This window comes from Trachurus trachurus (genome assembly GCF_905171665.1).
Source record: "Trachurus trachurus genome assembly, chromosome: 21".
Classification (NCBI taxonomy): domain Eukaryota; kingdom Metazoa; phylum Chordata; class Actinopteri; order Carangiformes; family Carangidae; genus Trachurus; species Trachurus trachurus.
In genome coordinates, this window is record NC_139899.1 from 3316397 (window position 1) to 3343524 (window position 27128).

The window sequence follows — 27128 nt, forward strand, 5'->3', positions numbered from 1 at the left end:
CCCTTCAGTTGTTCACCATTTGTTATGTTGCAGCTTTATGTATAATCAATAAAAAAAAATCCTCATCAATCTACCCAAACCCAGGATTTTAGAAATTTTTGCAAATTAATTAAAATAGAACAGAAGAGAACAAATTGTGAAAAACTGAAGGGGGTCTGAATACTTTCTGTACCCACTGTATATGAATATATCTCAGAGCACACTGATTTTAATGATCTGTTGACATTAGAAATACTCAGAGGCTGGAGTTAGGGATATCTTATATGGTCTTTGGGTTGGTCAATCAGATTCGTTCCAGTCTGACTTGTGTGTGGTTATGATGATGAAGTTGTTTGTTCTTTATAATAAAGAACTTCTGACCCGCTGCATGTCTAATGAGACTCCTTGTTATGTAGAGTCTCAGTATCATGGACTTAGACTAAGTTTCCTCTGGTTTTTTGTTGCTGTTATAACGAAACAACAAATTAGCAATGTTAGCATTTGGCTTAAGGTAGCCTTTTAGCCTGCGGCTAGCTGTACCTTTTAGCAGGAAGGCTAAAATGTTGTCCTTTTTTAGCTAAACTTGTGATAAAATGTTTCTCTCCTCAATGTAAAAGTACATCTCTCAGAATATTTATTTCAGGTTCTTTTCAAACATAGAAGTCAGGCAGCTACAAAGGAGTTTCAGTGTTGTCTTTCTCCAGACCTGGGTCAACAGGTTTGCTAATATTTCTCATTGTTTGTTTTACCACACGGAGACACCTCAGTGGGAAATGGCACAAGGACTTCAAAGTCTCTTAATTTTCTCATCATAGTTAGCATTAGCATAACTGTGCTAAGAGACAAACCTCCACCCAAATCTTGAAGTTGCACCTTTAAACAAACACTGAGAATTATTCACAAACACTAACGGACCCTGGTTTGTCTGTTTCCCTTTCCCTTTGTGTTTCCAGAGGGGCTCCGTCCCCTTGTCCAAGGTCTTCTTCATTCTGTCCCCCCCACCAAGACTTCCTCCTACAGCATCTGTCCAGGGTGGGGTTGAAATATTAATGACTCATTCAGATCTATTAAACATGTCCCCTCCCTCCTTCCTCCTCCCTCCCCCCCTCTGCTCCTCCAGGTCGCGTTCGCACCAGGAGACAAAGCTCCGGCAGCGTGGGCGGAGCCAGTACTACCATGGTGGACAGCAGGGGGCGAAGCCGAGCTAAAGTTGTCTCCCAGTCCCAGCGTACGTACTATACACACACCTCCCTCACTCGCTCACACACATCACTGTCAGGTGTCATACAGCTGTGTGTGTGCATACTGCATACCGATCTGTCGCTCTCATGTTTCTGTATGATCTGTCTCTGCATCGGCTGTGAGATCATACTGAACGTCTCGCTGTGTGACTAATGTTTCCACCCTGAAAAAAAAACAAAAAAACTTCCAGTCACTCACATGTCATAATGTTTTCTCGCACATGTGCATCATGTGCAGTATGTGTGCTTGTGTTTTAGATATACTGGTAACACTTTAGATTAGGGAACACATATTCACCACCAACTAGGTGCTTATTAATATGCATATAAGTAGCTTACTAGCTCCTTATTAGTAATTATTAAGCACATATTATTATTTATTATTACCGTATAACACCTTATTCTACATAGCCTTATTCTACCTCTATTACACCATGAATGAATTCCTGATTTTAACTCCTAATTATCTCTTATTCATTGTAAATGAATGCATTAATGCTATACTAATTCAGAGTGATAAAGGAAGAATTACTGTTCTTTTGCTACTGCCCCTGTACAAGGCCCCAATAACCACTGGTTATTCACATTATCATCATCAGAATCAACAATGCATTAATTTACAATGAATAAGCAATAATTAGGAGTTAATATCAGGAAAAATCTTAATTCATAGATAAGATAGATAGATAATAGAGGTAGAATAAGGCTATGTAGAATAAGGTGTTAAAGCAGAAGTAAGTGATATATTTGTGTTAATATAAGTCTTAAATAGTTATATCTTCCGACAGCAATCACATATATATATTTGAAAGATTTAAGAGATCATTTGTTCCTGCTGCAATTGTGTTATATAACACTTGTTAAAATGTATTTTTGTGTTCATCTTTTTTGTCATTGTTGTGTGAGCTACTGGACTATCTTGAATTTCCCTGCTAGGGATGAATAAAGTATTCTCTATCTCTATCTATCTATCTATCTATAGAGTGTTTGGACTGAAACACGGGTCTAGGGCTGCAGCTATCGAATATTTTAGTAATCGAGTACTCTACTGAAAATTACATCGATTAATCGAGTAATCGGATAAAACGTATTTATGCTTGGTTAAAGAGCAATTATGAATACACAAGAGAAAATAACATATTTCACTTAAAGCAGAAGTAAGCGATATATTTGTGTTAATATAAGTCTTAAATAGTTATATCTTCCGACAGCAATCACTTACATAGAGAAAAGAAAACTTTTCTCGTATCCTACAATTTTTATCCAATGAGGAGAGAGAACGGCATGCAGGGCTGTGTGTGCAGCCAAGGGATGCGCGTGAATGTGGTGAAGTAGGGACGAGGACTGTTATGGTGCGTTCAAGGCAGCCCGTAACTCGTGTTTTTCCGACCTGTGAAGTCGTACCAGTTCGATCTGGTACGAGTTCACGGGTCGGAAGTTACGAGTGGCCGTTATAGTGCACTTTCACAGGTAAAACAGGTCGGAAAAACACGAGTGGGTTGCCTGGAACGCTACAAAATCGTAAGTCGTGACTTGAAGCTGTAATTTACGGTTTCAAAAGCCTGCCTGGAACGCAGCATTAGCCAAAACGACCGGATCGCTTACTTCTGCTTTAATAATGAATGACCAATTGGTTTCCTTTTTTTTTTAGAATCAACTGTTTTTATTTCTTAAATTCACAAGCAAGTATTTTCTGGTCTTGAAACATTACCAAAGAGGCAACTGCTAACATAAATAAGAATAAATAAAACACAAATAAAAATAAATAAAATAAAATTACTTACAAGATATTAAAAATAAATTAAATTAAATTACTTTCGACATTTTCTGTCTTTTTTTATCGCCTTTTATCTTTCTTATGTTTTATCATCGCTATTTCTCCTCGCCTCTGCCATTTTCCCGCTCCCTCAGTCAAACACCCGTACGTCCGCTTCCTCCTCCTCCTCCTCCTTTCTTCCCCGGTCTCCCCCCGCCCCCGCCCCCGCCCGTTAAGCCGGGTTTCTACCGAATCAACTGTCTTTTTTTTTTTTTTTTACACACCGCAACATATGGTTCACGTCATGATAACTTCTGTATTTTTGGCCATTCAACCTTCCACAGTCCATAGTCCTTTTCTTTGTTTGATATTTCAAGAGACTTTGGTGGGTCAAGTAGCCTAACCATGGATAGTTCCTTGTCCTGCTGTGTTGTCGCCACCGTCCCCCCAGCCCCCCCGGTCATCGCGGGCATCGCCTCGCCGCGGAGGGGGGCCCGCACGGTTACGTTCATAGGTTACGTTACGGCGCACGTTGTGCCACATTGAAAGTAGTCCGTGCGGCCGCTTGAACTACAATTAAATTAACGATTCCTCGAGGCAGAAAAAAATCCTCGGACCATTTTTTGTAATCGAGGTACTCGAATTACTCGAGGAATCGTTTCAGCCCTACACGGGTCTCTCAGTCACTCTGCTCTGCTCTGAGCCGAGGAGAAAACTTTTCTCGTATCCTACAATTTTTATCCAATGAGGAGAGAGAACGGCATGCAGGGCTGTGTGTGCAGCCAAGGGACGCCGTGAATGTGGTGACGTAGGGACGAGGACTGTTATGGTGCGTTCAAGGCAACTCGTAACTCGTGTCTTTCCGACCTGTGAAGTCGTACCAGTTCGATCTGGTACGAGTTCACGGGTCGGAAGTTACGAGTGGCCGTTATAGTGACTTTCACCGGTAAAACAGGTCGGAAAAACACGAGTGGGTTGCCTGGAACGCTACAAAGTCGTAAGTTGTGACTTGAAGCTGTAATTTACGGTTTCAAAAGCCTGCCTGGAACGCAGCATTAGCCAAAACGACCGGATCGCTTACTTCTGCTTTAATATGTGCTTAATAATTACTAATAAGGACCTAGTAAGCTACTTATATACATATTAATAAGCACCTAGTTAATGGTGAATATGTGTTCCCTAATCTAAAGTGTTACCAGTGTACTATATACTATATGTATCTGTGTGTATGTGCGTGTCTGATTAAGTTTCTCTAAATATTCCTGAGATCTGTGAGTGATTAATACACGCCTAACATGCTCACTGCTGTCCAGAGTGCATGCTGGGTAAATTCAATAAACATAACCCTCCTCTGTCTCATTTTGACCGTTCTCAATCTCCACCCTGTCCTGCCTATTGCTTCCATCACCCCAGGATCCAGATCAGCCAATCCCATCAGTGGTAAGGCCTCAGCCTCATCCAATCACGAGCCAGACGCCTCGTCCTCTCCCCCCAGAGTGTCGCACGTTGTCCCGTCCTTATTTTTAGACTTTCACGTTTGTTTCACACCGTGTCGTAGCAGCATGCTCCACTTCATCACCTTCAACCTTTTTTCTTTTTTTTTTTGATTTCTAAAATTACTTGACCCCCCCCACAGTTTGAGAAGCTGTTTGGAGATGGACATGTCTGCCGTCAGCCATTTTTGTTGTGTTTGTTTTCTATGTCCAAGCATTGTATGTCCCCACTGGTGATTGGTTCCACAGTAAATGTCACAGTTAGCTAGAGTGTAGACCCAGTCACCCACCTGTGTGTGTCTAGGTTGTTACATCTGTATTTGTTCATTTGAAGACTCGACTTTATTTCTCTATAAAGTTCTGTTTCTCTTCAGTTGTATGCTGTTGCTAATATTGTGTCCATTTACTTTATAATATAGCTTTACACTCAGCAGAAAGACACTGTACATTATAATATCAAATCAAAGTTTATTTCTATAGCACTTTACAGCAATGATGATAAATGATGAGCAAAGTGCTTTACATAAAAAATTAAAGGAGACATATTATGCCCCTGTTCCACAAATTAAAATAGTTCTCAGGTGTCTTAAAGACATGTCTGTGACATGCTTCGGTCAAAATCCCCCAAGGATCAAACATCACAGCTCTTTTCATCCTCTCTAAACAGCCCTGTTCAGAACGGCTGGTTTCAGTGCCTGTCCCTTTAAATGCAAATGAACCACTGCTTGCGCCGCCCCTTCTACTGGTGCCAGGTAGGGGTGGGATTATGCAAATTTGAATCCTAGTTACATCTCTGGAAGACAACTGAGGGAACAGTTGGTGAAACCACATGGATTTCAACCGAGGGAACCTGAAAATTACAGATTTTTTGGTCAATTCTCACATTTTGGGGGGCGTAAGTCAAGACAAACAAGAGCCTTCAAAAAGTGATATTTCCATAATATGTCCCCTTTAAAACTTAAAAACACAGCAAGAATAAGACAATATGTAATATGTAACATATATTTAACACATTATCTAGTCTGTTGGTATAGGACTTGTTAAATTTGACTAAATAGTCCAGACATGTTATCAGAGGTAGCCACCGACTGTGTCCCAGCTTCATTGAATCTTGTCTAACTTGTGCTGAATTCATTGTTTTCCCTGTCTCTCCCAACAGCTGGCAGTCGCTCCAGCTCTCCGGGGAAGCTGCTCGGACACAGCAGCTACGGCCGCATCCCCCGAGCCACGGCATCGGCCTCCACCACGCCGGCCGACAAGCGCAGCAGGATCCCCCGCAGCCAGGGCTGCAGCCGCGAGACCAGTCCCAGCAGACTGGGTCTGGGTAAGGCCCGGGAGTCGCACGACTCAACACCAGTCACTGTTGTTTCAGAGCAAAGCTGCTGCGTTTCTGCAACAACTGTCAACAACTGTTTATGTGCTCAGGGCCGTTGCATAGGGGAGAAAGGTGATGACAATTCTAGGGGCCCACAGCCCAGTAGGGCCCACAAAAACCCCCAGGAGACTGATTTTATTTTTTACTAAATTCCTCTTATACACAGTCAATCAAAAAAAAAAATGGTGATGAAAAGTCAGGGGTTAGGGGCCCACTTTGGTATTTTTTCAGGGGGCCCAGAATTCCTAGCAACGGCCCTGTATGTGCTATAAGAATTACTTTTCTCCCACTACATTTCATTCTTTCAGACAAACTTTACCTTAAATCTAAAGTTTGAAATGATGCATGAACTCGCCCGGTGTAGTGTTTGCTGAAACACCACATCAAATCTCAGCAGTGGTTCCTTGAAGTCTCTTTGACACTGTGCAGTCACACACAGGTGGAGGTGACACCACACCTGCTGATAAGAGATATAAACTGACATGGGATCATGTCAAAGACAGGTGAAAGTGGACTTTGTTATCTTAACTCTTTGAGATACTTGTATGTACAGCAGGGGAAATAAGTATTGAACACATCAACAATATACACTATATTACCAAAAGTATTCGCTCACCTGCCTTTACTCATTCTATGAACTGAAGTGCCATCCCATTCCTAACTCATAGAATTCAATATGATGTCGGTCCACCTTTTGCAGCTATTACAGCTTCAACTCTTCTGGGAAGACTGTCCACAAGGTTGAGGAGAGTGTTTATAGGAATTTTTGACCATTCTTCCAAAAGCGCATTGGTGAGGTCACACACTGATGTTGGTCGAGAAGGCCTGGCTCTCAGTCTCCGCTCTAATTCATCCCAAAGGTGTTCTATCGGGTTCAGGTCAGGACTCTGTGCAGGCCAGTCAAGTTCATCCACACCAGACTCTGTCATCCACGTCTTTATGGACCTTGCTTTGTGCACTGGTGCACAGTCATGTTGGAAGAGGAAGGGGCCCGCTCCAAACTGTTCCCACAAGGTTGGGAGCATGGAATCGTCCAAAATGTTTTGGTAACCTGAAGCATTCAAAGTTCCTTTCACTGGAACTAAGGGAATTTATACACCTGGGGCCAGGCCAAGTGATTAGGACACCTGATTCTGATCATTTGAATGGGTGAGCGAATACTTTTGGTAATATAGTGTATTTCTAATCAGGCTGTTGACATGGTTTTTCACCAGATGTCGTTAACAACCCACACATACAAAGAAATCAAAACATACGGTATATGTCCATAAATGAAGTTATAAAGTGAAATGATAATACAAAAAAACAACAATTTCAAATAGTGCATGCTCAGAATGCATGAAGTCCATGATAATATGCTTGAAGTTTTTAAAGGGAAGGGAGGCATCCAGCTGGATCTGTGACAAAAGATTATTCCATTTGAATGGTGCAAAATACTCAAGGCAATTTTTCCTATCTCAGTCCTAACAGTTGGGATATTACTGTATGAGCCTGAGTGGAGTAACTGAATAAGCTAAAAGCAAGCAACGTTTGATAAATAAACAGGTAGAGTTCAGTTGGTAATAAATCTAATTGCAGCATGATAAACTGTGTCAAGTGGTTTTAGTGTAGAGGGAGAGACATGCATGTAAATGACATCTCCATATTCCAGTACTGATAAAAATGAACTTGTAGTGTCTGCTTCCTACAGTACTGTGGAAGGCAAGATTTATTTCTGGAGAAGAATGCTAATAAAGGCTTCAGCTTGTTTAAAAGCTTAGTTGTCCAAGAGCCAAGGACATTTAGAGAGACCTGGAATTAGCAGGTGCAGTTGTTGGAAAAAACAAAACAAACGAGTAATGCACTCAACCTCCATGACCTCTATGCACGCTCACCGTGCAAGACTGTTGATGCGTTCATTACTTATTTCCCCTGCTGTACAGTATATGTTTTTGACTGCAGCTCTCCCACTCTGTATCCTGAACTGACACAGTTCAGATCAGCTGACAGAGACAACAGTGTGTATTTGTGACAGTTCTCGCTCATGATGACCATGCTCGGGATTAATGCGTATGATAGCTCACAGTGGCAGCTTGATGTGTGACAGTCGCTGTAGTAGCTGGCACAAAAACATCTAAGCTGGTGATTAAAAAACTGAAACCGAGGTCAGAAACCTGATTGTCTGCCAGTCATCACCTCTGGCACCGAGTCACACAGTCGAGCCGCGTCCGATGGCGATGCCGGGCCGAGTCCGGCCTCTCCTGATAATCTGCTTGGACATCTGCGAGCCGGCGGTCAGGGTCAGCTGATCGCCGGTGTGTTTTCTGTTACAGCAACGGCAGCTAGATGCTGAAAGGTGCAGATCATACAGTTGGTCTTTTAGTGAGAAGAAATCAATGTTCAATGTTTTTGCATGATAAGAAGTTACTGATCATGTCCCTTGATTACTCATCCAGATGTGGAACATTTGTATTATCTAAGTTCCACACCCAATAATCTTTTTAATGTGTCTGATCTGTGTCACATCTGAAAAGCTTGAGTTGTTCTCATGTCTAACATTTAACCGGCAGAATGTCTCTTCACCGACTCACTGCCCAGCACACTGCTTCTGTTGTAATGTTCCTGTCTGCCTCTCCTCCTCCTCACTTCTATTCTTCTTTAGTTCTCTTTGCCTCCATATATTTCAGCCTCATTAGCTACAGGGTGATGATAACAATTGCTTGTTTTTTCAGCCTCCACTGGTAGAGTTGCTAACCAGATTTTTTTTTACTCTCATCATTTTGGAACTCCTATGTAGAGCCAACGACAGAACAAAATATGCATTCATAGCAGGGCCGGTTCTAGGCAGGCATATATGAGGGGGCAGTCAGAAATGTGAAGGGGGCATCATGTGAACACATCATGCTCCAGCACTTTTTTTTCTCTGTGCTTACAGTAACTTCATTGAATTGGGTTGTTGTGTCCAACGCCAACCTGGAGAAGTGGATTGCACTTTGTCAGGCCTCTACCTTCAGACCCGTCCAACTAGGGGCCGGGGGGGGGGGGGGGGGGGGGGGGGGGGGGGGGCAACCAGGGTCTTAGAGGCCAAACTTTTGAACACATAGAACAGAACATTTTAGAAAAGAACACTGTCCCTTTTTCGGCGGATTTTTGTGCTACTGCAGATAAAAATTAAAAATAAATGTGTAGGATTAAGATTATTAAGAGTAAGATTATTCTTCTTTCTGCTCCCTTTTGTTGAGATTTGGGAGGTTTTTGTTTTTATTGTAGCTTTGTTAAAATGCAAGATAATTTTTCCGACTGATTTATTGCCCGATGCCGTGTAGCTATCTCGCTTTCTTCCCCCCGCCCTCCGCCCGTTGTCTTCGTTGTCACTTTGTTGCCGCTCCACAGAGCGCACATGGCTAATTAATATGCACGTGCAGACCATATATGGTTGTGTCTAGGCGTTCCGGGGACGGAGGTGCGTTCACATGCGCAACTGCGCACCGTTCTTGGATCCAGTTTGATTTATCAAAGAGAAATTGCGGAGAGTTGTGCACGCACAGTTTGATAGATCTGAAAAAGGTGTAAATATTTTGGGTGTCTTTTCTCCGTAGGCCTAAGCAAAACATTTAGTAGCAGCAGTTTTACACTGCTTACTTACAGTTTTGATTAATGAGGCCCCAGGCCCTAAGCCCAGAGCCCAGACGCTCACAGAGGCACTTCTCCGCGGCGCTGTCCGTGGTGCTGTCCGTGGTGCTGAAGGTGACAGGTTAACTTGACAAATAAACTGCAACATAGTTCTGTTTGTTTATCATGTGTGTCAGTTTTGTTTGTGACTTGATAGTTTAGTTGTTGAGATTAAGAACATCACTCCCTCATGAAACCGGTGATAGGCATGCTGAAAAGAAAAGAGAGAGAGAGAGGCGCCTGGGTATCGCAGCTGTAAAAAAAAAAGAAAAAAAAAAGACGACGCGCGGAATAGCGGTATCAAAAAGTGTCGGACTACCGGCATGTCTAGATAGAGGGATGTCTGAACCCCCAACTTAACTTCTTTCTCTTTGGTAATATACACATTTTTGAGTATATTAAAATGTGCTTTCTCAACTTCTAAAATTTGGATTTGAGGGGGCAAGACATTTATTTGAGGGGGCACTGCCCCCTCTTGCCCCTGCGTAGAGCCGGCCCCGATTCATAGTTTGTTGAGCACATTCAGAGAATGAATTTTTCAGCACATATTATCTGCTATTTAGACCAATTATCTTAATTCTAAACTAATGGACCATTACTTTTTTTTTTTTTTTTTTTTTTTTTTACAATTTTTATCAATACAAGTTACTTTAAAGGTACAGTATGTAAGAAATCTAAAGCAACTGGCCGTAAAATCCTCCTAATATGTCATAGAGACTCAGGAATAATGTTCATAACATGATGAACTCACCAACAACAATAGTACAGCCAGAGTATTCGCATTAAAAATCTTTTTTTGCAGACTGCAAATCATGTTTATGTTTTGAATTTACGTGTTTACATGTTGCGCCACCTAGCCCTCTCTCCCAGTCACGGCGGCGTCAGTGGCATTTCAGCCTCAGTCTGCTTCCACTGAGCTGCCGCTACGGCTGGGAGAAAAAAACAGATCGCTGTGTTTTGAATTTGACTGCAGTAACCGTTTTTGGCCACATTCTTACATATTGTACCTTTAAATTCTTCTGCCAGTGGTAGATGAGCTGACAGACAAATGAATTTCCCTAGATAAAGAGATAAATCAGTAGACATAGTGAACTTTCACAATATATGTAAGGATTCCTTTTTCTTTGGTTGTTAACAAGGGTATAGCCTCAGTGCCATTGTTGCTGTCGTTCTATAGTAGTGCTATACACTTAATTTTTTCATACAAACATGTCTGAAAGGTTTTTCATTGACTGGTAGTAATGAGTCCTCTAGTGTGTCACCTCTCACAGCCTCTCCCCCTCTTCTTTTCTTCACCTCTGACCTTCACCTCAACACCCCTCCTCCATGGATGCATACTGACATTCCCACCTAACTTGTTGTCCTGACAGCCAGCCTGTGTGGTAAAGCTCTTCTTCCTGCTGCTCTTCCCTACCGCACGCTAGCCCGGAGCCGCATTCCCCGTCCCAGCATGAGTCAAGGTTGCAGTCGCGACACCAGTCGCGAGAGCAGCCGCGACACCAGCCCCGCTCGGGGCTTCGCTCCTCTGGGTGAGTACCGAGCTCAGAGCCGTCCCAGCCCAGACAGTCCCACCTCTACAGTCTGTACCTGCCACTCCATCTACTGTTGTTGTCTGTCTCCTGTCTCCAGTCTGCCTCTGCCTGTCTGTCTCTGTGCATGCACTAACTGAGTCTTTCTAAGTGTAGGGAGGAATACTGTTCTGTGGTGGATACAATTTTGTTTTTGTTTAGTTTTTCCTGTGATGGTGTAATTTATATCAAGGATTAGATTTCTTCTTCATGTTGCTCTGTATTCAGTTGGATTCATGTGTTTGAGTTGCCTCTGAACAAACGTGTGTACATGTGTTGAAGTGCCATAATTAGAGATTATAGGAGGCAACGAGGAATACGTTGAAACAACAGAAACAGGTGTCATTACAGTCATTGGCTGCAGCCATTGTGGCTCCTGTACTGTGATGTCATAGGTCTGTGCCTGTAGCTCCATCATCAAGAAGAAAAGAAAGAAAGATTAAAAGAGAATTCTGTTTGGATACATGTAAAACAGGTTTTACAGAATGGGTTAAGTTAAATGTTTTTAATTAATTATCTTCTTATATACACTGCCTGTCCAAACAAAAGTCACATACTCCAATGTTTCGCTGGACTGTCTTTAGCTTTGATTATGGCATGCATTCGCTGTGGCATTGTTTCAATAAGCTTCTGCAATGTCACAACATTTATTTCCGTCCAGAGTTGCACTACTGTAATTTATTCAAAGATTCTCAGGTCTGGACTCTGTGGTCACATTGGACCACATTTCTTCCCACTCTCCTTCCAGTCTTTAATAATGTGTTGGACAGTTCTTAATCCATTTTAGTTTCAGCAATCTCCTTAGATGTTTTATTTGCTTGATGCCAATAATTTGACCTTTCTGAAACGGATGAACATCTTTTCCGCGACCACAGGATGTGTCCTCTGACATGGTTGTTGAAGAAATGAGACTGCATCAGTTAGAGTTAGATAAGTTGTTGCCAGCTGAAACATAATCATCTATGCAGTAATTATCCAATGGGAGGCTCTTACCTAGTTAAATCCAAGTGGCAACTTTTCTTTTGGACGGGCAGTGTACATTTATACATCGGTACACATAACCACATATACAAGTGTTTTGAGTTGTTTTTGTCTGTGCTGTCAGCTTAGCACAGGCCAACTGTTTTTATTAGTTGCTGTGTTGTCTCTCTACACCTTCACTCTCAGTGATGGAGGTCAGACTGAATTCTACTTGGATTCATAAAAACATAGTGATGTGTGTATGTGTGATATACTTTAACTACATTTGAAATCCCACCCACCCCCGTTTCAGATCTCTTATTAACTTTTTCCGTAGCTCCAACTGTAATTAACCCTGCAGTGTGACACTAGTCTCAGACTTTCTGTAAAGGCTACATCAAGCTCCTTGATGAAAAAAAAATAGTGTTGGTTTATAAAAACAAAAACAACAACAAAAAAAACATTCATTTTGATTATGTAATAACTGCGACGGAGTATTAGGGCCACATTGACAAATAAAAAAATCACAAACTTCGAGAACGACTTTATTCTCGTAAATTTACGACTTTATTCTCGTAATGGTATGACTTTTTTTCTCGTATGAAATGTACAACCTTATTCTCGTAATTTACGACTTTATTCTCTTAATGTTATGACTTTTTTCTCGTAGGAAATGTACAACTTTATTCTCGTAGATTTACGACTTTATTCTCGTAATGGTATGACTTTTTTTCTCGTATGAAATGTACGACTTCATTCTCGTAATTTACGACTTTATTCTCGTAATTCACGACTTTATTCTCGTAATGTTATGATTTTTTTCTCGTAGGAAATGTACGACTTTATTCTCGTAAATTTACGACTTTATTCTCGTAATGGTATGACTTTTTTTCTCGTATGAAATGTACGACCTTATTCTCGCAATTTACAACTTTATTCTCATAATTCACGACTTTATTCTCGTAATGTTATGACTTTTTTCTCGTAGGAAATGTACGACTTTATTCTTGTAAATGTATGACTTTATTTTCGAATTATGTGTTTTGGTTTTTTTTCTCAATGTGGCCCTATTATATACTCCGTCGTAAATAACTCCTGAATGTATCCTTAACCTTCCTTTCAGAAGCACACATCATAAATATCAATACGGATTGTTACAATTAATCAGAACATAAAATCAAAGGCATCATTGTTGCAGTAGTACCTGTCTGTATGTGTGTATGTGTGTGACTAACCCCCTGGTCTGGATGTTGCCACCTCTCCTCTACCCTGCAGCCTCCCGACGTCACTCCCGCTCAACCAGCGCTCTCTCCACAGCTGACCCCCACGGCCAGTCAGGTGACCTGCATGCTCAGACCGCGTCCCCCCCATTCGACCCCCCCCCCCAAAAAAAAATGACCCGTGTCAGAGGCAGTGATGCCGACTGCACCGGCATGCCTCTGTGGTAGTGTTCGGTCATGTTACGCCATCATTCACCTCCTTTATTTCCCCTCCATCCAAAGTGTTTTAGGAGGTTTCACGTAGTATCTCAGCAGTACAGGTGCTTTTTGTTCAGCATGGTGAGGGACACAAGTTTTCATCTGCCTGCCCTCTGATCAGCTCGTTGACTTGTCATGTTCAGGTTTTGATGTGCTGACTTGGTTTCATGGTTTGCTGTTACATGTTATTTTGTCATTAGATTGAGTCAGTCATGTGTCGGCCTGTGGTTTGTGTGAAGCAGATATGTGATTTTTTGTTTTCTTATTTTTATTTATTTATTTTCATTTTTTTATTTGTTATTTCTGCTGATGTGTTGTTATACCTGCTGCCATCTGTTGTGGTCATCCTTTGAATGTTGTGCCTATGTTTTTTTTTTTTTAATTTCTAACATATTAGCTCATTTGTGTTTTTCCTTGTTTGGTGCATTATGGGTGATTTCTCTCAGGGAACCAGTGTAGCTGCAGTATTTGCCTGTGTTCTTTTCCGTATCACGTTTTGACATGTTGGTTTTCATTTTGCTTTCGGTTGTTGGATTGTTGAGATTGTTCCCCTCTAGCGACCTTTTCATTTCCAGTGTATTTCTTCATATTCAAATCTCCCTGAAATCAATCCTTTATCTGTCACCTATGTAAGAAACTCAGCCTTTGCTTTAGTTTATTCAGGTAAGTTGCAGAGGGAATGTTTTAATTTGAAACTGAGCCTCACTCAGTCTTTCTCTTTTCACTTCCTGTCTAGACCGATACGGTTTGATTCACCAAGCCAGAATCTCAGCATCAGTCAACGCCATGAGGGTCCTGAACACTGGCACTGAGGTGGAGGCTGCTGTTGCTGATGCTCTGGTAAGATACCAAGATACCATACCAAGTTTTGAATGTGAGACAAGATTTTATAAACAGTTGAAATGATTTAATTCCTGCCTTAACGTTGAGTCGCAGCTTTCTCATCCCTGCAAACTGAGACACCTAAATACAGTATATGTCAGGTTGTTCAGGTTTGAGTTTAGGGTTAGTGTTCAAAGCTTAGACTCCGGGTTTGGTTTTGTAACAGAGTTCTAATGCAGCAGGAGACTCATAAACCAAAATCAGTTTCCAGACTTATGATTTTGCACTGTAATTTAATTGTTCATTATTCTTAAATCATTTTAATCATGTGCTGAAAGCTGCATTTAGTTTTAATAGGTCATGGTTTTAGATCTCAGCACCTGTCAGGAATGTATCATTGATCATAATTGACTTTCATTGATTTCAATGTAATGATTGTGTCTATTTATAATTTATTTATTAGGAGGAAAGATTTTGTTTTAAACTGTCAAAAATAGGAAATGATTGTCTGCTCATCAGTTCAACAGTTTGAATATCATCCTGCCTTAGAATTACTTCAGGACCTTTGCTCCCAGGTTTCCTGAAGGCATCTTAACCACAAAGCCCTGACACAGCTGAAGTAGAAAATGTCCAGTCTTGGTCTCTTCTTACTTGGTCTTTGTTGCTGCGTTAAACCTTCCCTCTCTCCTCTTTCCCTCTCGGTTGTTGGTTTCAGCTGTTAGGAGACTCCAGGAATAAGGTAGTTGGTCATTTTACATCCTGTTTGTGTATCCATGCCGTCACGCACTAATCAAGTTCAGAAATTATTAATGCAGCTTGGCTCGTTATTATCGGCTCATGAACCCCCCCCCCCCCCTTTATTTCTTTACTTTAAAACTTAGTTTTAATTTTTGAATGTGTTCTCATTGCATCTCAGATGTTTGCATCTTTGGTACCATTGCAAAGATTGTTCTCACATTTCATTGTGATGTGATGACTCTCATTTTTCTTGGATTCACACTTGTGTATTTTGAAATCCATGAGACTGATTATGTTCTACCGTCTGAAGCCTTCCCCTCTGCTCTGCATTCATAGTCAAGACTGCTTTCTGTGGCACTGCTTAACTGGCTTTTGCTGTTGATTTAAAACTAAATAATTACCTTTTACCTTTAATTTTGTAGATCAGAACTGTATCTGTACAGATTTGAAGTAAATTTCGAAAAATGTCATACACAGAACAGAAACTGCATGGCTGGAGACCTTGTTTGAAAGATTCTTACCACATGGCTGAGTTGATTTTCCAAAGCACTTTCCCTGCAGAGTTTGGTGAACTCCTGACGGTTGCTGTTCCTCTTGCTCCCACACAGAGGAAGCCACTGAGGCGGAGGTACGAATCCCCGGGGATGTACTCCGACGACGACGCCAACAGCGACGCGTCCAGCGCCTGTTCGGAGCGCTCGTACGGCTCGAGGAACGGGGGCATACCCCATTACCTGAGGCAGACGGAGGATGTGGCCGAGGTCCTCAACCACTGCGCCAGCTCCAACTGGTCAGAGAGGAAGGAGGGGCTGCTGGGGCTGCAGAACCTCCTCAAGAGCCAAAGAATACTCAGGTGGGTTCATGAATCTCAGTCTCACAGCCATTTATCAGACTGAGCTGTAGCACCACAGCTTGAATGTGGTCTCCTTATTGTTATTGATATATTTCGATTATTATTCTTTTTGTGTAATATTTTCTTTTATTTCTATCATCTACATTTTTTTTTTAATTGCTCATTTGTATATTTTGTTTTCTTTAGTATGATATAATATTTTATTGTTAGGTGAAGGCACCTGATAAGCTCCTTGAGTTTTCGCCTCTTCCTGCACTTTAAATTGTCAAAATTGTTACTTTTACTTGTGTAATTTTTAACTGTGCAAACAAATAAATCAAATAAATCAAATCAATGTGAAAGAAGAGTTTCCGGTAACACTTTATACTAAGTACACACTATTAAGCGTTAGTTAAGCATTAAATACTGAATTCATAATTTATAACACATGACTACTCATTAGTATGTCGTTTATAATTACAGTTAAAAATGTTTTACTCATCATTGATAAGCACTAACTGTATTTATAACTACATACTAATGAGTATTCATGCATTATAAATGAAGAATTCAGCATTTATTAATGCTTAATAGTGTGTACGTATTATAAAGTGTTACAGAGTTTCATTTTCAGTTTTGGGGACTATAGTTTTAAATAGCCTCAAAAATAATGCATATGTTATGTTGAGTTTTATTTAGAAAATGATGTGATAACAACATCAGGTTGGGTGTCTCTGTGATGATATATGACGAGATGGAGTTGTTTTCGAGGCAACAGCAGCGACTGCTAGCTGAAAAACATCCCGCTAACGGGAACGTGCATTAGTGGTTTTGCATGAATTTACCTCGAAAACTCATAACGTTCTGTTATTATCTCATAGCGTGGTGAATGTGCAGGTCACAACTTGTCCACAAGATTGTTTTGGAGATGTTGGATTGTGTATTTGATGAATTTGATGAGGGAGAAATCCCATTAGCCTCCGTAGCGTAGCTCTGAGCAGCTAGCGGCTCTGCTCCACCGTTCTAAAAATAGCTTGCACCGACAAATACTGCTATGACTATAGGGATTGGCAATGGGTCAATTTGCCAAAATGTTAAACTGTCCCTTTAAAATCTCCAGATTGTCCTGGAACATCAATATGTCCTCCTTCTTCTGTTTAAAAATATGTCATTGGCTTCTATTGGCTCCTCCCCCTCTGCCATGTACACAAGGTGTATGCATGTTGCCATACTTGTCAATGTGAACACACACACACACTCTGAAACAGCAGGTGTCAGTGTGGACGTGCGCAGAGAAAGGAAATGGCTTCAGGGCGCTGTGGGTTTAATCATGAATGAATGTAAATACTAAGCCCTGCTTTGGAGGAGTAATGGTGCTGTTTTCTTTATTATAACCTGTTGTGTGTGTTAATCATTTGGCTCTTTGTGTTGTCTGCAGCCGAGTGGAGCTGAAGAGACTCTGTGAGATCTTCACCCGGATGTTTGCAGACCCTCACAGCAAGGTAAAGAGGACACAGCTCACTCACTGAAGCACTGACTAATTCTGACGTCTGTGAAACTGCATGGAAACGAAAAAAAAAAATGTCAATAACTGCCGGAGCGCGTGTACACTGTACATGTATGACCTCTGTGATACTAATGGAGTGTCTTCTGTTGCATGGTCTGCCTTGCTGTGGATTTAACAACAGAGAGTAAGTGTGCTGTTCAGCCCATGTAACCACACACACACACACACACACATACACACATTAACCAAAGTCTTGACTCAGAATATGCATAAAAACCAAAGGAAAAAGTGCTGTGTAATAAATATTTGAACGTGTCCTCAGGTGTTCAGCATGTTCCTGGAGACCCTGGTGGACTTCATCAACGTCCACAGGGAGGACCTGCAGGACTGGCTTTTCGTCCTCCTCACTCAGCTGCTGAAGAAAATGGGGGCAGACCTGCTGGGCTCTGTCCAGGCCAAAGTCCAGAAGGCCCTGGACATCACAAGGTCTGAAACACACACCAGGTCACACAGCTCAGATAACGGTCTGTTGTGACTCTCCAGTAGAGGAGGGGATGGACTGAAAACATGAGTAGTAAAAAGAGATTGAAGTAATACTTTGTACTAAGTGCACGCTATTAAGCATTAATAAATACTGAATTCTTCATTTATAACACATGAATACACATTAGTATGTGGTTTATAAATACAGTTAGTGCTCACCAATGATGAGTAAAACATTTTTAACTGTGTTTATGAACTACATACTAATTCGTAATACGTAATTAGTATTCATGTGTTATAAATGATGAATTCAGTATTTAATGCCTAATAGTGTGTACTTATTATAAAGTGTTACTGAGATTGCCAGTTTGTAAAGATGAAAACCTGTTTGATCGGTTTGATAAGTTGACCTCCTGAGCAGCTCACTCAGTAGTCAGTGTATCTTTATCATTGTACAGTGACATTCAAAAGTTTGGGCGCCCCTGCTCCAAATTCCTGTTAATGTGAACAGTTCAGAAAGTGGAAGATTAAAAGGCATAAAGTTACAGATGACACATTCCCTTTGCATTTAAAAAAATATAACATTTTTATTTTCATCGTTTACATTTTCAAAATGACAGAAAAGGAAAAAGGCCCTTAGCCCTGGGCCCCACCAAATGTGAGGAATGATTTGAACTAAAAAATGTTGGGTTATCTCTGTAACCCAATTTCCGAGTCATTGGTGTTGGGTTAAATTTTTGGGTTATTTTTCCAGAGTGTAAAGCGCTTTATACACGACCCAATAGTTGGGTTAAAAAATAACCCAACGTTGTAGTTAGCATAACCCAACTCTTGGGTTCAATATTCAACCCAAAAGTTGGGTCAAAAAGAATAACCCAACCTGTTGGGTTAAAATTAACCCAAACAAGGGGTTTGTCCTTATTCATACCAGCAGTTGGGTTAAAATATGCTTATTTTTTTAACCCAACTGTTTTTAGTGTGAATAGGAACTTGGGCATTTTAAAATGTTTTATCGTATTTTGTATCATGTATGACTTACCATTTCTTTTCGCTGACCATATAGGATAGTGTACACCTTTCTCAACTGCATTGCACTGGACCTGGTCTTTTTAAATGTGGAAACTGGGTTTCTGTATTGTCTCTGTCCTGTCCATTGTCTATTTGTGTCATTTTATGTATCAGGTTTTCCCTAGTATTTTAGTTTGTGGCCTGTGTCTTTTGTGTATTACATGTTGGGACTGCAGATGGAAATTAGCTGTGAGTTAAATCTGGTGCAACCATCTCCTCATTTCCTGCAAATGATTAATGTCATTGCACACTGTCCCTTAATAAACTAAACTAAAGAGTAAAAGGTTTGTCCACCCTGCATAGTTAGTAGCTAGTAGCAAAATAGTGTTTCATGTTTAACTTAATGCCTTTTGGGGATTTTCATCTTCCACCTGTTTAACTGTTCACATTAACAGGCATTTTGACCAGGGGTGCCCAAACCTTTGCATGCTACTGTATTTGCTCAAAAACTCAACTGTTGTTTAATAATGTTCAGCAAATGTCTTAACGTGTCTTCTCTGTGTGTGCGTGTCAGGGAGTCGTTCCCGTTCGACCAACAGTTCAACATCCTGATGAGGTTCATCGTCGATCAGACTCAGACACCAAACCTCAAGGTAAGTCGATCTGAGGAACTCTGATTCTTTGTGAAGTCGAGCTGGATTTTAAAAAGGTCGGTGTGATGAAACCAAGCGCTCCTCCGCTCCTCAGGTTAAAGTGGCCATCTTGAAATACATCGAGTCCCTGGCTCGACAGATGGACCCGACCGACTTTGTCAACTCCAGCGAGACGCGCTTGGCCGTGTCTCGCATCATCACCTGGACCACCGAGCCCAAAAGCTCCGACGTCAGGAAGGTATGCCAGCTCTGACACACAAAGACTTAATAGTGACTTTTCCTCCTTTTTGCAGTTGATTTTTTAAATCTCCATGTTCCTGTCAGGATTCAACAGTTTATATCAATGTTTTTAACTTTGTCTTTTTGATGAGAGAATATCAACATTATATTTCACATTGTATTTCTTATTGTGCAACATGATAGATCTAACTAAGGGAGAAGCAGGACCTATAATTGCATTGTTAAGCTTGAAGCTGAATGAAATGGGGACACATCAGATAACACATCAAAGCCATGTTTTCATTTATGATTTCTTTCCTTTGCCTCAGCATTAGTTACTAAGCATACATATTATGATAAGCTGCATAAGATTTTATGCCTTAACAAACTGTTGTAACATCATCACCAGCAGGTGAGCAGGCTTACTGCAGAACTAACTGCCTTAGGACTTAAATATGAATTCATATAAAATCTTATGTAAAACTTATTTCCAGAACAGATCTGGCATTTGCCTCCATACTCGAGTGTTGAGTGTTTCTCTAAGCAGCAGTTATAAACTCTGATGATAGGCCCTCTGTGTGGATGGCCTTGGGTCAACGGCCCATTATCTTCCTCTTGTCTGGTGCGCGTCATATGTTTCCCCCCTGCTGTTTGTTTTTCCATCCGCTATTCTTCCAAGTGAAATCCTCACCTATTTTCCGAGCAGGGCCTGACGTCCAGGAGGCTGGAAATGATCCGCAGGGATAGAAATGTTCAGTTTAATCTGATTTCATGAGTTCTTAAAGGGATAGTTCAACATTTTGGCAAATTGACCCAGTTTTAGGAGTAGGTTTGTTACCTTTAATTGTCGGTGCAAGGTATTTTTAAAACGGCGGAGCAGAGCTGCGAGTTGCTCAGAGCTACGCTACGGAGGCTCATGGAATTTCTTGGTTTCCCTCATCAAACTCACCAAATACACAATCCAACAACTCATTCACATTCACCACGCTATGAGATAATAACGGAACGTTACGAGACAGAGTTGTTTTAGAGGTAAATTCATGCAAAAGCACTGATGTGCGTTCCTGTCGGGGGCAGTTTTTTGGCAAGCAGTTTCTGCATTTGCCTCGCGAACAACGCCTTCTCGTAACATTCTGTTATCTCATAGCGTGGTGAATGTGCAGGTCACAACTTGTCCACCAGAGCGTTGTGGAGTTGTTGGATTGTGTATTTGATGAGTTTGATGAGGGAAACCAAGAAATCCCATTAGCCTCCGTAGCGTAGCTCTGAGCAGCTCACGGCTCTGCTCCGCCGTTCTAAAAACAGCTTGCATCAACAATTAAAGGTAACGAACCTACTGCTAAAACTATAGGAATTATGGTAATGGGCCAATTTGCCAAAATGTTGAACTATCCCTTTAATATCTGGGATGATTATAGACTGTGCCAAAAAAAAAAGCCTGGTACAGTATTTTCCAAATGTGTCATGCTATAATCCCCATTCTGCCCCCTGCCACTGTGCCCCAGACCCTTCATAACTGGGTGAGCGAGGAGCTAATTGGCAGGTCCAGTACCGCAGCTTTACTGTCCACTGAGGGCAACCAGGAAGAGAGGTGTAAGCAGGTAGAGCCCGCTCCAGCAGCCAATCACAACACAACAAGCACGCACTTGCCCTGCCCTGCCCTGCCCTGCCCTGCCCTGCCTGCCCCGGTGCCTAACCACCAACCCCTCAGGACTGTAAAAAAAACAAACAACCTCTCACTCACCTCTACCATTTACTGCTCCAGCTGTTCTGCTGTAACAACCTAAACAGTCGGTCTGAGCCTTGCACTGTGTTTGCTCACTAAGTACCCGAAGCTTGTTGTGCAACGATGACGTGACTTCAAGGGAAAGGCTTGTTGCTTTGTATGAACCGACTTGTGATCCGGTCTTTACCGCTAAACGTTTAAAGTGATGCTGTTTTGTTAACTACTGTGTGCCTAACACATTGTGTCTGTTTGAGTCACTAACAACCTCTCATCCACCTGCAAACATGCATGTTGTTAACCTTTTATTTTCCTACAATGATGGAGATTCATAGGACTTTCAAAATAAAGTAAATCCATATCTTTATGTATTGTATGTGTAAAAGTGAGGCTTTCAAGTTTATATTACACTAGAGCGCAAATTATATACAGTAAGTGTATTCAAACTAAATGGGTAACACTTTACAATAAGGGTCCCTTAAGTAACGTTAGTTAGTACATTATTAAGCATTAATTAACTGTTTACAGATATATTAACAATCACTATTACTGTATGTATTACTTAGGATTAGGAAACATATTAATTAATGTAGCCTATTAGTAAGCAGTTAATGAATGTTTACTACTCAAAGTTAGTTAATAAATTATTAAGTAATAATAAAAGTTGAATAATGTAATTAGTTATCATTATGTATGCATTACTCAGCATTAATTAACACATTATCTTATATATAAATTCTTAATAATGTACTAACTAAAGTGTTACCACTAAATATCACACTCTTCATCCCACTTGATTTAGCAGGCCAGGTATATACACAGTATTACAATATAAGATTATTATTCTATTAATCACGTTGTGAGTCATTCCTCAGTCTAACCAGAACACACACATTATCATCATATAATGATCGGTTCAGCAGAACTCTGCACTTTCCAGTCATTTAGTTTCTGCAGTGTCACAGAAAGTCTGTCCAGAGTTAGATCACCTCAGATTTTTCCTTCAGAACAGCTCAAAGTAATCCAGAGACTGATGTACATCACAGGGTACGGCCTCAGGAACTGCTGGTAGCTAATGACTTTTCATGGTGCAGATTCATCAGCTGAGGCATGATGGGAGCTCTGTTCATAATGGAAAACAGAAACCAACAGGACACACAGCAGCGGGTTTAACCCTGTATACACAAATGTGACTGCTTTACCTCCCCAGACACACCTCTCTGTGTGCTGACTGCATGGCAGCTGGCACGAATTAGTCTCTGATGATTTTATACAGTCAAAAGGACAGCTCCGTCTTTTTTATTTTAGTTCATATGACACTGTGGTTAGAGAATGAGGGTTTTTTAGCACCAGAAGAGCAGCCGCCTGGAAATGGCTTGGAAGTTAAAATTAAAATGTGTTGCCTTTCAGTCACAGTTTCAAATCTGTTCTGTTGTCTAAAAATAGATAAACATGTAAATGAGAACAGACTTACTGTGTATTAAATACAGCAGAGAATTAAACTGATAAGGAGCTGTGTTCGCATTGTGTGGTCCAGACTCATAGGTCTTAATTTTTTTTTTTACATGTTCCAACAAACCTGCTCAAGTCACTGTAGCTTTTACTGTTGGTCTTTGAATGTCTCTTACATTTCAGACAACATTTGACCTTAGTGATGAAACCTCTGTCCCTCAGCAACAGCAAACTACTTGTTTGGTTTATCTCTACTCACTTGCATGTTGCAACATTCATTATAGCAACAACCTAAAAACATTGTATCTGAGTAGATGTGTGCTAAATTAGTTTTCCACTGAATGCAGCTTTGAACACTCACTTTTTAACACGTTTTCTACAGGCTGATGCACTGTGGAGCTGAGAAGTTGGTTTCCATGGTTCAGAATTCTTTTGGCCTCAATCTGTGTTCAACCTTTGCATCAAATTATTTTATGTGGAAATAGATGATTACAGTAATTCATAATTCAGTCAGACTTTTACAGTTTTATTGTATTTTTTAAAAAGGTCAGTATATTTCTTCTGACTCGCCCAAATCAGTTTGAAACACGTGGTCAAGATAACTCTGTAACCAAGGGAACCACCTCAACCGTCTGCTGCAGTCGGCCTCCATGTTAATGTGTTGTGCTCCGTGGCCTGCAGGCAGCGCAGGTGGTGCTGATCGCCTTGTTTGAGCTCAACACCCCAGAGTTCACCATGCTGCTGGGAGCCCTGCCCAAAACCTTCCAGGACGGAGCCACCAAGCTGCTGCACAACCACCTGAAGAACTCCAGCAATACCAGCAGCAGCAGCGTGGTGAGTGGAGCTCAACCCTCAGACCGAGCAGTAACCTCATCTGCCGTGTTGAGATGTCCCACTTTACAGCAGAAATTAACATGTTTACAGCCTGAACAGTTTCCTTAAAGGTCCACATTGTGTAAAGGTCAATGTCCTTGTCTTCTTTGATCATAAAGCAGCTCCAGGTTCTATATTTATACTGTGAAAGTATCAAAGCCTCAGGCCGCAGAGTACACTTCACAGCCTGTATTCATAAACTGAGCCTTAGCTCAGCTGTCAGGACTTCTGTAACTTTGTGATGTCACAACAAAGCAGTCACCATCTAGCCATACCCAAAGCCCCGCCCACCTGGAGCCACCACCCAACTTTGTAGAAGATGTAAAACTCAGATGGTTTAAAGGGATAGTTCACCCAAAATTCTAATTACTCATTATCTACTCACCCTCATGTCGACTAAGGGCTGGGAGAAGTTTCAGAGTCCTCCGTGGCTTCTCTGAGTTACGGGGGGGTCAGTGCAGCAGTATTTGTCCATATAATGGTTGTGAATGGTGCTCACTTTTCTTCGTCCAAAAAGACACACCAAAAAACATCCAAATACCTCCATGCTGCTCGTCTGTAATGTCCCTCTTGTATTGAAGCCCCGACATGAGAAATTGTTCCGGAAAAAATTAAATAAGTCTATATTTTAAGCTTGTTTGTAGCGGAAGCTCCCAGTGTCTCAGTTCACTGCTCACCGGCAGAACAATTGAAAATTCTCCCAGCCCTTAGTCGACATGAGGGTGAGTGGATAATGAGTGAAATTTGAATTTCGGGTGAACTATCCCTTTAAGTTCTTTAAAAGAGAAATGTATATTCTAATTGATCAACAACCCATATGAAACATGGACACAAAATTAGTCTGAAGCCAAAGTCTCAGCTCCACAAAACTCCACATTTCATCATGGTTTTCTTGGTCCTCCAGGGCTCTCCAAGCAACACCATTGGACGGACGCCTTCGCGCCACACCCCCAGCAGGACCAGCCCCCTCACCTCTCCAACCAACTGTTCCCATGGAGGACTGTCTCCCAGGTATCACCAGTCTGCTGTTTACCCATTATCGACAACACACTTCCTGTCCTATTGCATGGCTCTGTTTGAAGCGTACGGTTTCTGCTGCCGCTGTCCTGTTCTGTCATTTGAAGTCGAACTAACACACAACACTAACAGGCGGGTTGGTGGAAGCATGGCCACTGAGTGAGCTGCTCAGAGACCACTGGTTTATGTAGGAGCAGGGTTTTTTTCCCTTTTTTTTTCCTTTTGACTTAATTGTTTTCATTTGCTGTTTAGTTTTATTTTAGAACATTTTTAGTTTTTATTAGTTTTTATGTTTTTGTTTCTTCTAAAGCTTCATTTATTGTCAGTTAACAAAAAATGTTTTAACCTTTTACTGTTTAAAGGTATTCAGAAAAGAAAATTGAATTTGATCCCACTATGGGTCTTAAAATTAGTGTAATCACTCATCTATCAGAAATTCATCAGCAAAATTCTATTTTCGAGTAAATCCGGGTGAAAGTGGGTTCGTTTTTTTTCGCATTGGATAATGCAGGCACACAAATTATACGTCACGCTGCTCACGATTCCTCAGCCAGTGATATTGGATCCATCATCCGTCAATCAAACGTCAAACTCTCCTCCGTCCCTACTCCACTCTCCTCCTCCGGATCCCAGCGGTCCATCATTTAGGCTCGCTAGCTAAGTTAGCAAGCTATCCACAAGTTTCCGAACGTCATCTATGGTCAAAACCGGAAGCCGGTTTTGCATTTCCGGTGGAATTGGACGTTACGTTTCCATGGTTTTCAGTCGTTGTCATAGTTGCGGTAAACGCATGGATCTATTAACGCTGGCTTTTAACACGGATCTCAATTTGTGTGATATCCATTGTTAAAAGCTGCTGTGATGATCCATGCGTTTTCCAGATTTTCATTGAAAAAAAAAAATCCATGCATTTACCGCGACTACCGAAACCATGGAAACGTAAACATAAAATTCCACCGGAAGAGCAAAACCGACTTATGTTTTTGACGTTCGGAAAAAGGTGGATAAGGTAGCAAGCCTACTAGCTAACAGTTAGCTACGTTAGCTAAACACACTCGCACACACTCAATAACGACCAGTCAAATTCGTTTTCCTTACTTGGGTAAACTCATGCAGCAACCCATGGAAGGAGGCACAACAAAAATGGCCATTTCTGAACACCTTTAATATTCATCTTAGCAAACGTGTACTACCTTTAACTGCTGTACAGAATCCTAAAGTCCAGTTTGACTGTTTGCCACTGAGCAGCTCATTCGTCTCGATCACTGTACAGACCTTTAATCTGCAAGCTGAAACCCATGAACTCTGAGAGTGGAAATATTTAGTTTTTGAACCTGCAAAGCTCAGACTGAGCTCATTCTGGTCAAACTCAATCATGATGGGGAGACTCTGTATTTCATGGGATTCTGCTTCTTTCCACTGCTCTCCTTTAAATTAACACTTTCCTTTTAACCTCTAAAGCTCAGACTAGTTTCTTCTTCTCTTTTCTCTTTCTGCACACTTGTTTTTCCTCTTTCTCCTCCCCCTCTCTTGTCTCGTCTTGTGGTCTCCTCGTGTTGTCCATCCCCATCTGTCTCGGCCCCCACCCTACCTCCCCCCACTCTTTTCTCTCCTGTCTGTCTGTCTGTCCGTCCTTCCCTCCCGGCCGCGCTGTGGCAACAGTCGGTTATGGGGTTGGGGTGTCGACGGACTCTCAAAGCACCCCCCTGCCCCTCCTCCTCCTCCTCCGCCTCACTCCACCCCTGCTGCCCCCTCCCTAAGGGTCCTGCGCAGAGCATATTCACCCAGGTAATAACGTGGGCTGAGACACACTGGAGATTTAGCCCACATGAAGCCAGACCCTGATCCTGATGAGCTCATGTTCCAAATCCCCCTTTTCCAAACCAGCTGAGAGGATCTATATTCCTCTAGTATCTGTAATTAAATGGAAAAAGCATGTAACATTGCTCTAGTGATGTGGTTTGTATCAACTTTATAATAAGACATATTAAAGGGATACGCCAACTTTTTTTTTCTTGTCTTGCCTCACTCCCGAGTCCATGACCAGCAGAGAGACACCATCCTTTCAACTGTGCGTGCAGTAACAAGGGAGAGCCCGTATCACCCGTAATTAGCTTAGCTCAAACGCTGGAAGTGTATAGGTAGTGTTAGCCTGCCTCCTACCCGAGCTGAAATCAGCAGTCAGAAGCTGATTTCATTTTAGCTCTAAACTCTGTAAATATATCACTTTATTGACATGTCAAACATTTTTAGGCGAGAAAGTAGCCGTTTAGATCAGCAGTGTGTCGTTAATTTGCCTA

General features: G+C 41.4%; 1 protein-coding gene across 1 annotated transcript in view; it reads left to right on the plus strand.

Moving 5' to 3' along the window:
* Positions 1 to 27128, plus strand: part of clasp1a (cytoplasmic linker associated protein 1a) — a 125640-nt gene that overhangs the window by 86445 nt on the left and 12067 nt on the right. Inside the window, exons 20-31 of the mRNA XM_083996440.1 lie at positions 1100 to 1207; positions 5629 to 5793; positions 10920 to 11024; positions 14238 to 14341; positions 15039 to 15062; positions 15670 to 15914; positions 17332 to 17395; positions 17723 to 17886; positions 19466 to 19544; positions 19639 to 19782; positions 23620 to 23772; positions 24716 to 24822. Of these exons, the coding sequence (XP_083852566.1) occupies positions 1100 to 1207; positions 5629 to 5793; positions 10920 to 11024; positions 14238 to 14341; positions 15039 to 15062; positions 15670 to 15914; positions 17332 to 17395; positions 17723 to 17886; positions 19466 to 19544; positions 19639 to 19782; positions 23620 to 23772; positions 24716 to 24822 (1462 nt within the window). The remainder of the gene's footprint in view (positions 1 to 1099; positions 1208 to 5628; positions 5794 to 10919; positions 11025 to 14237; positions 14342 to 15038; positions 15063 to 15669; positions 15915 to 17331; positions 17396 to 17722; positions 17887 to 19465; positions 19545 to 19638; positions 19783 to 23619; positions 23773 to 24715; positions 24823 to 27128) is intronic.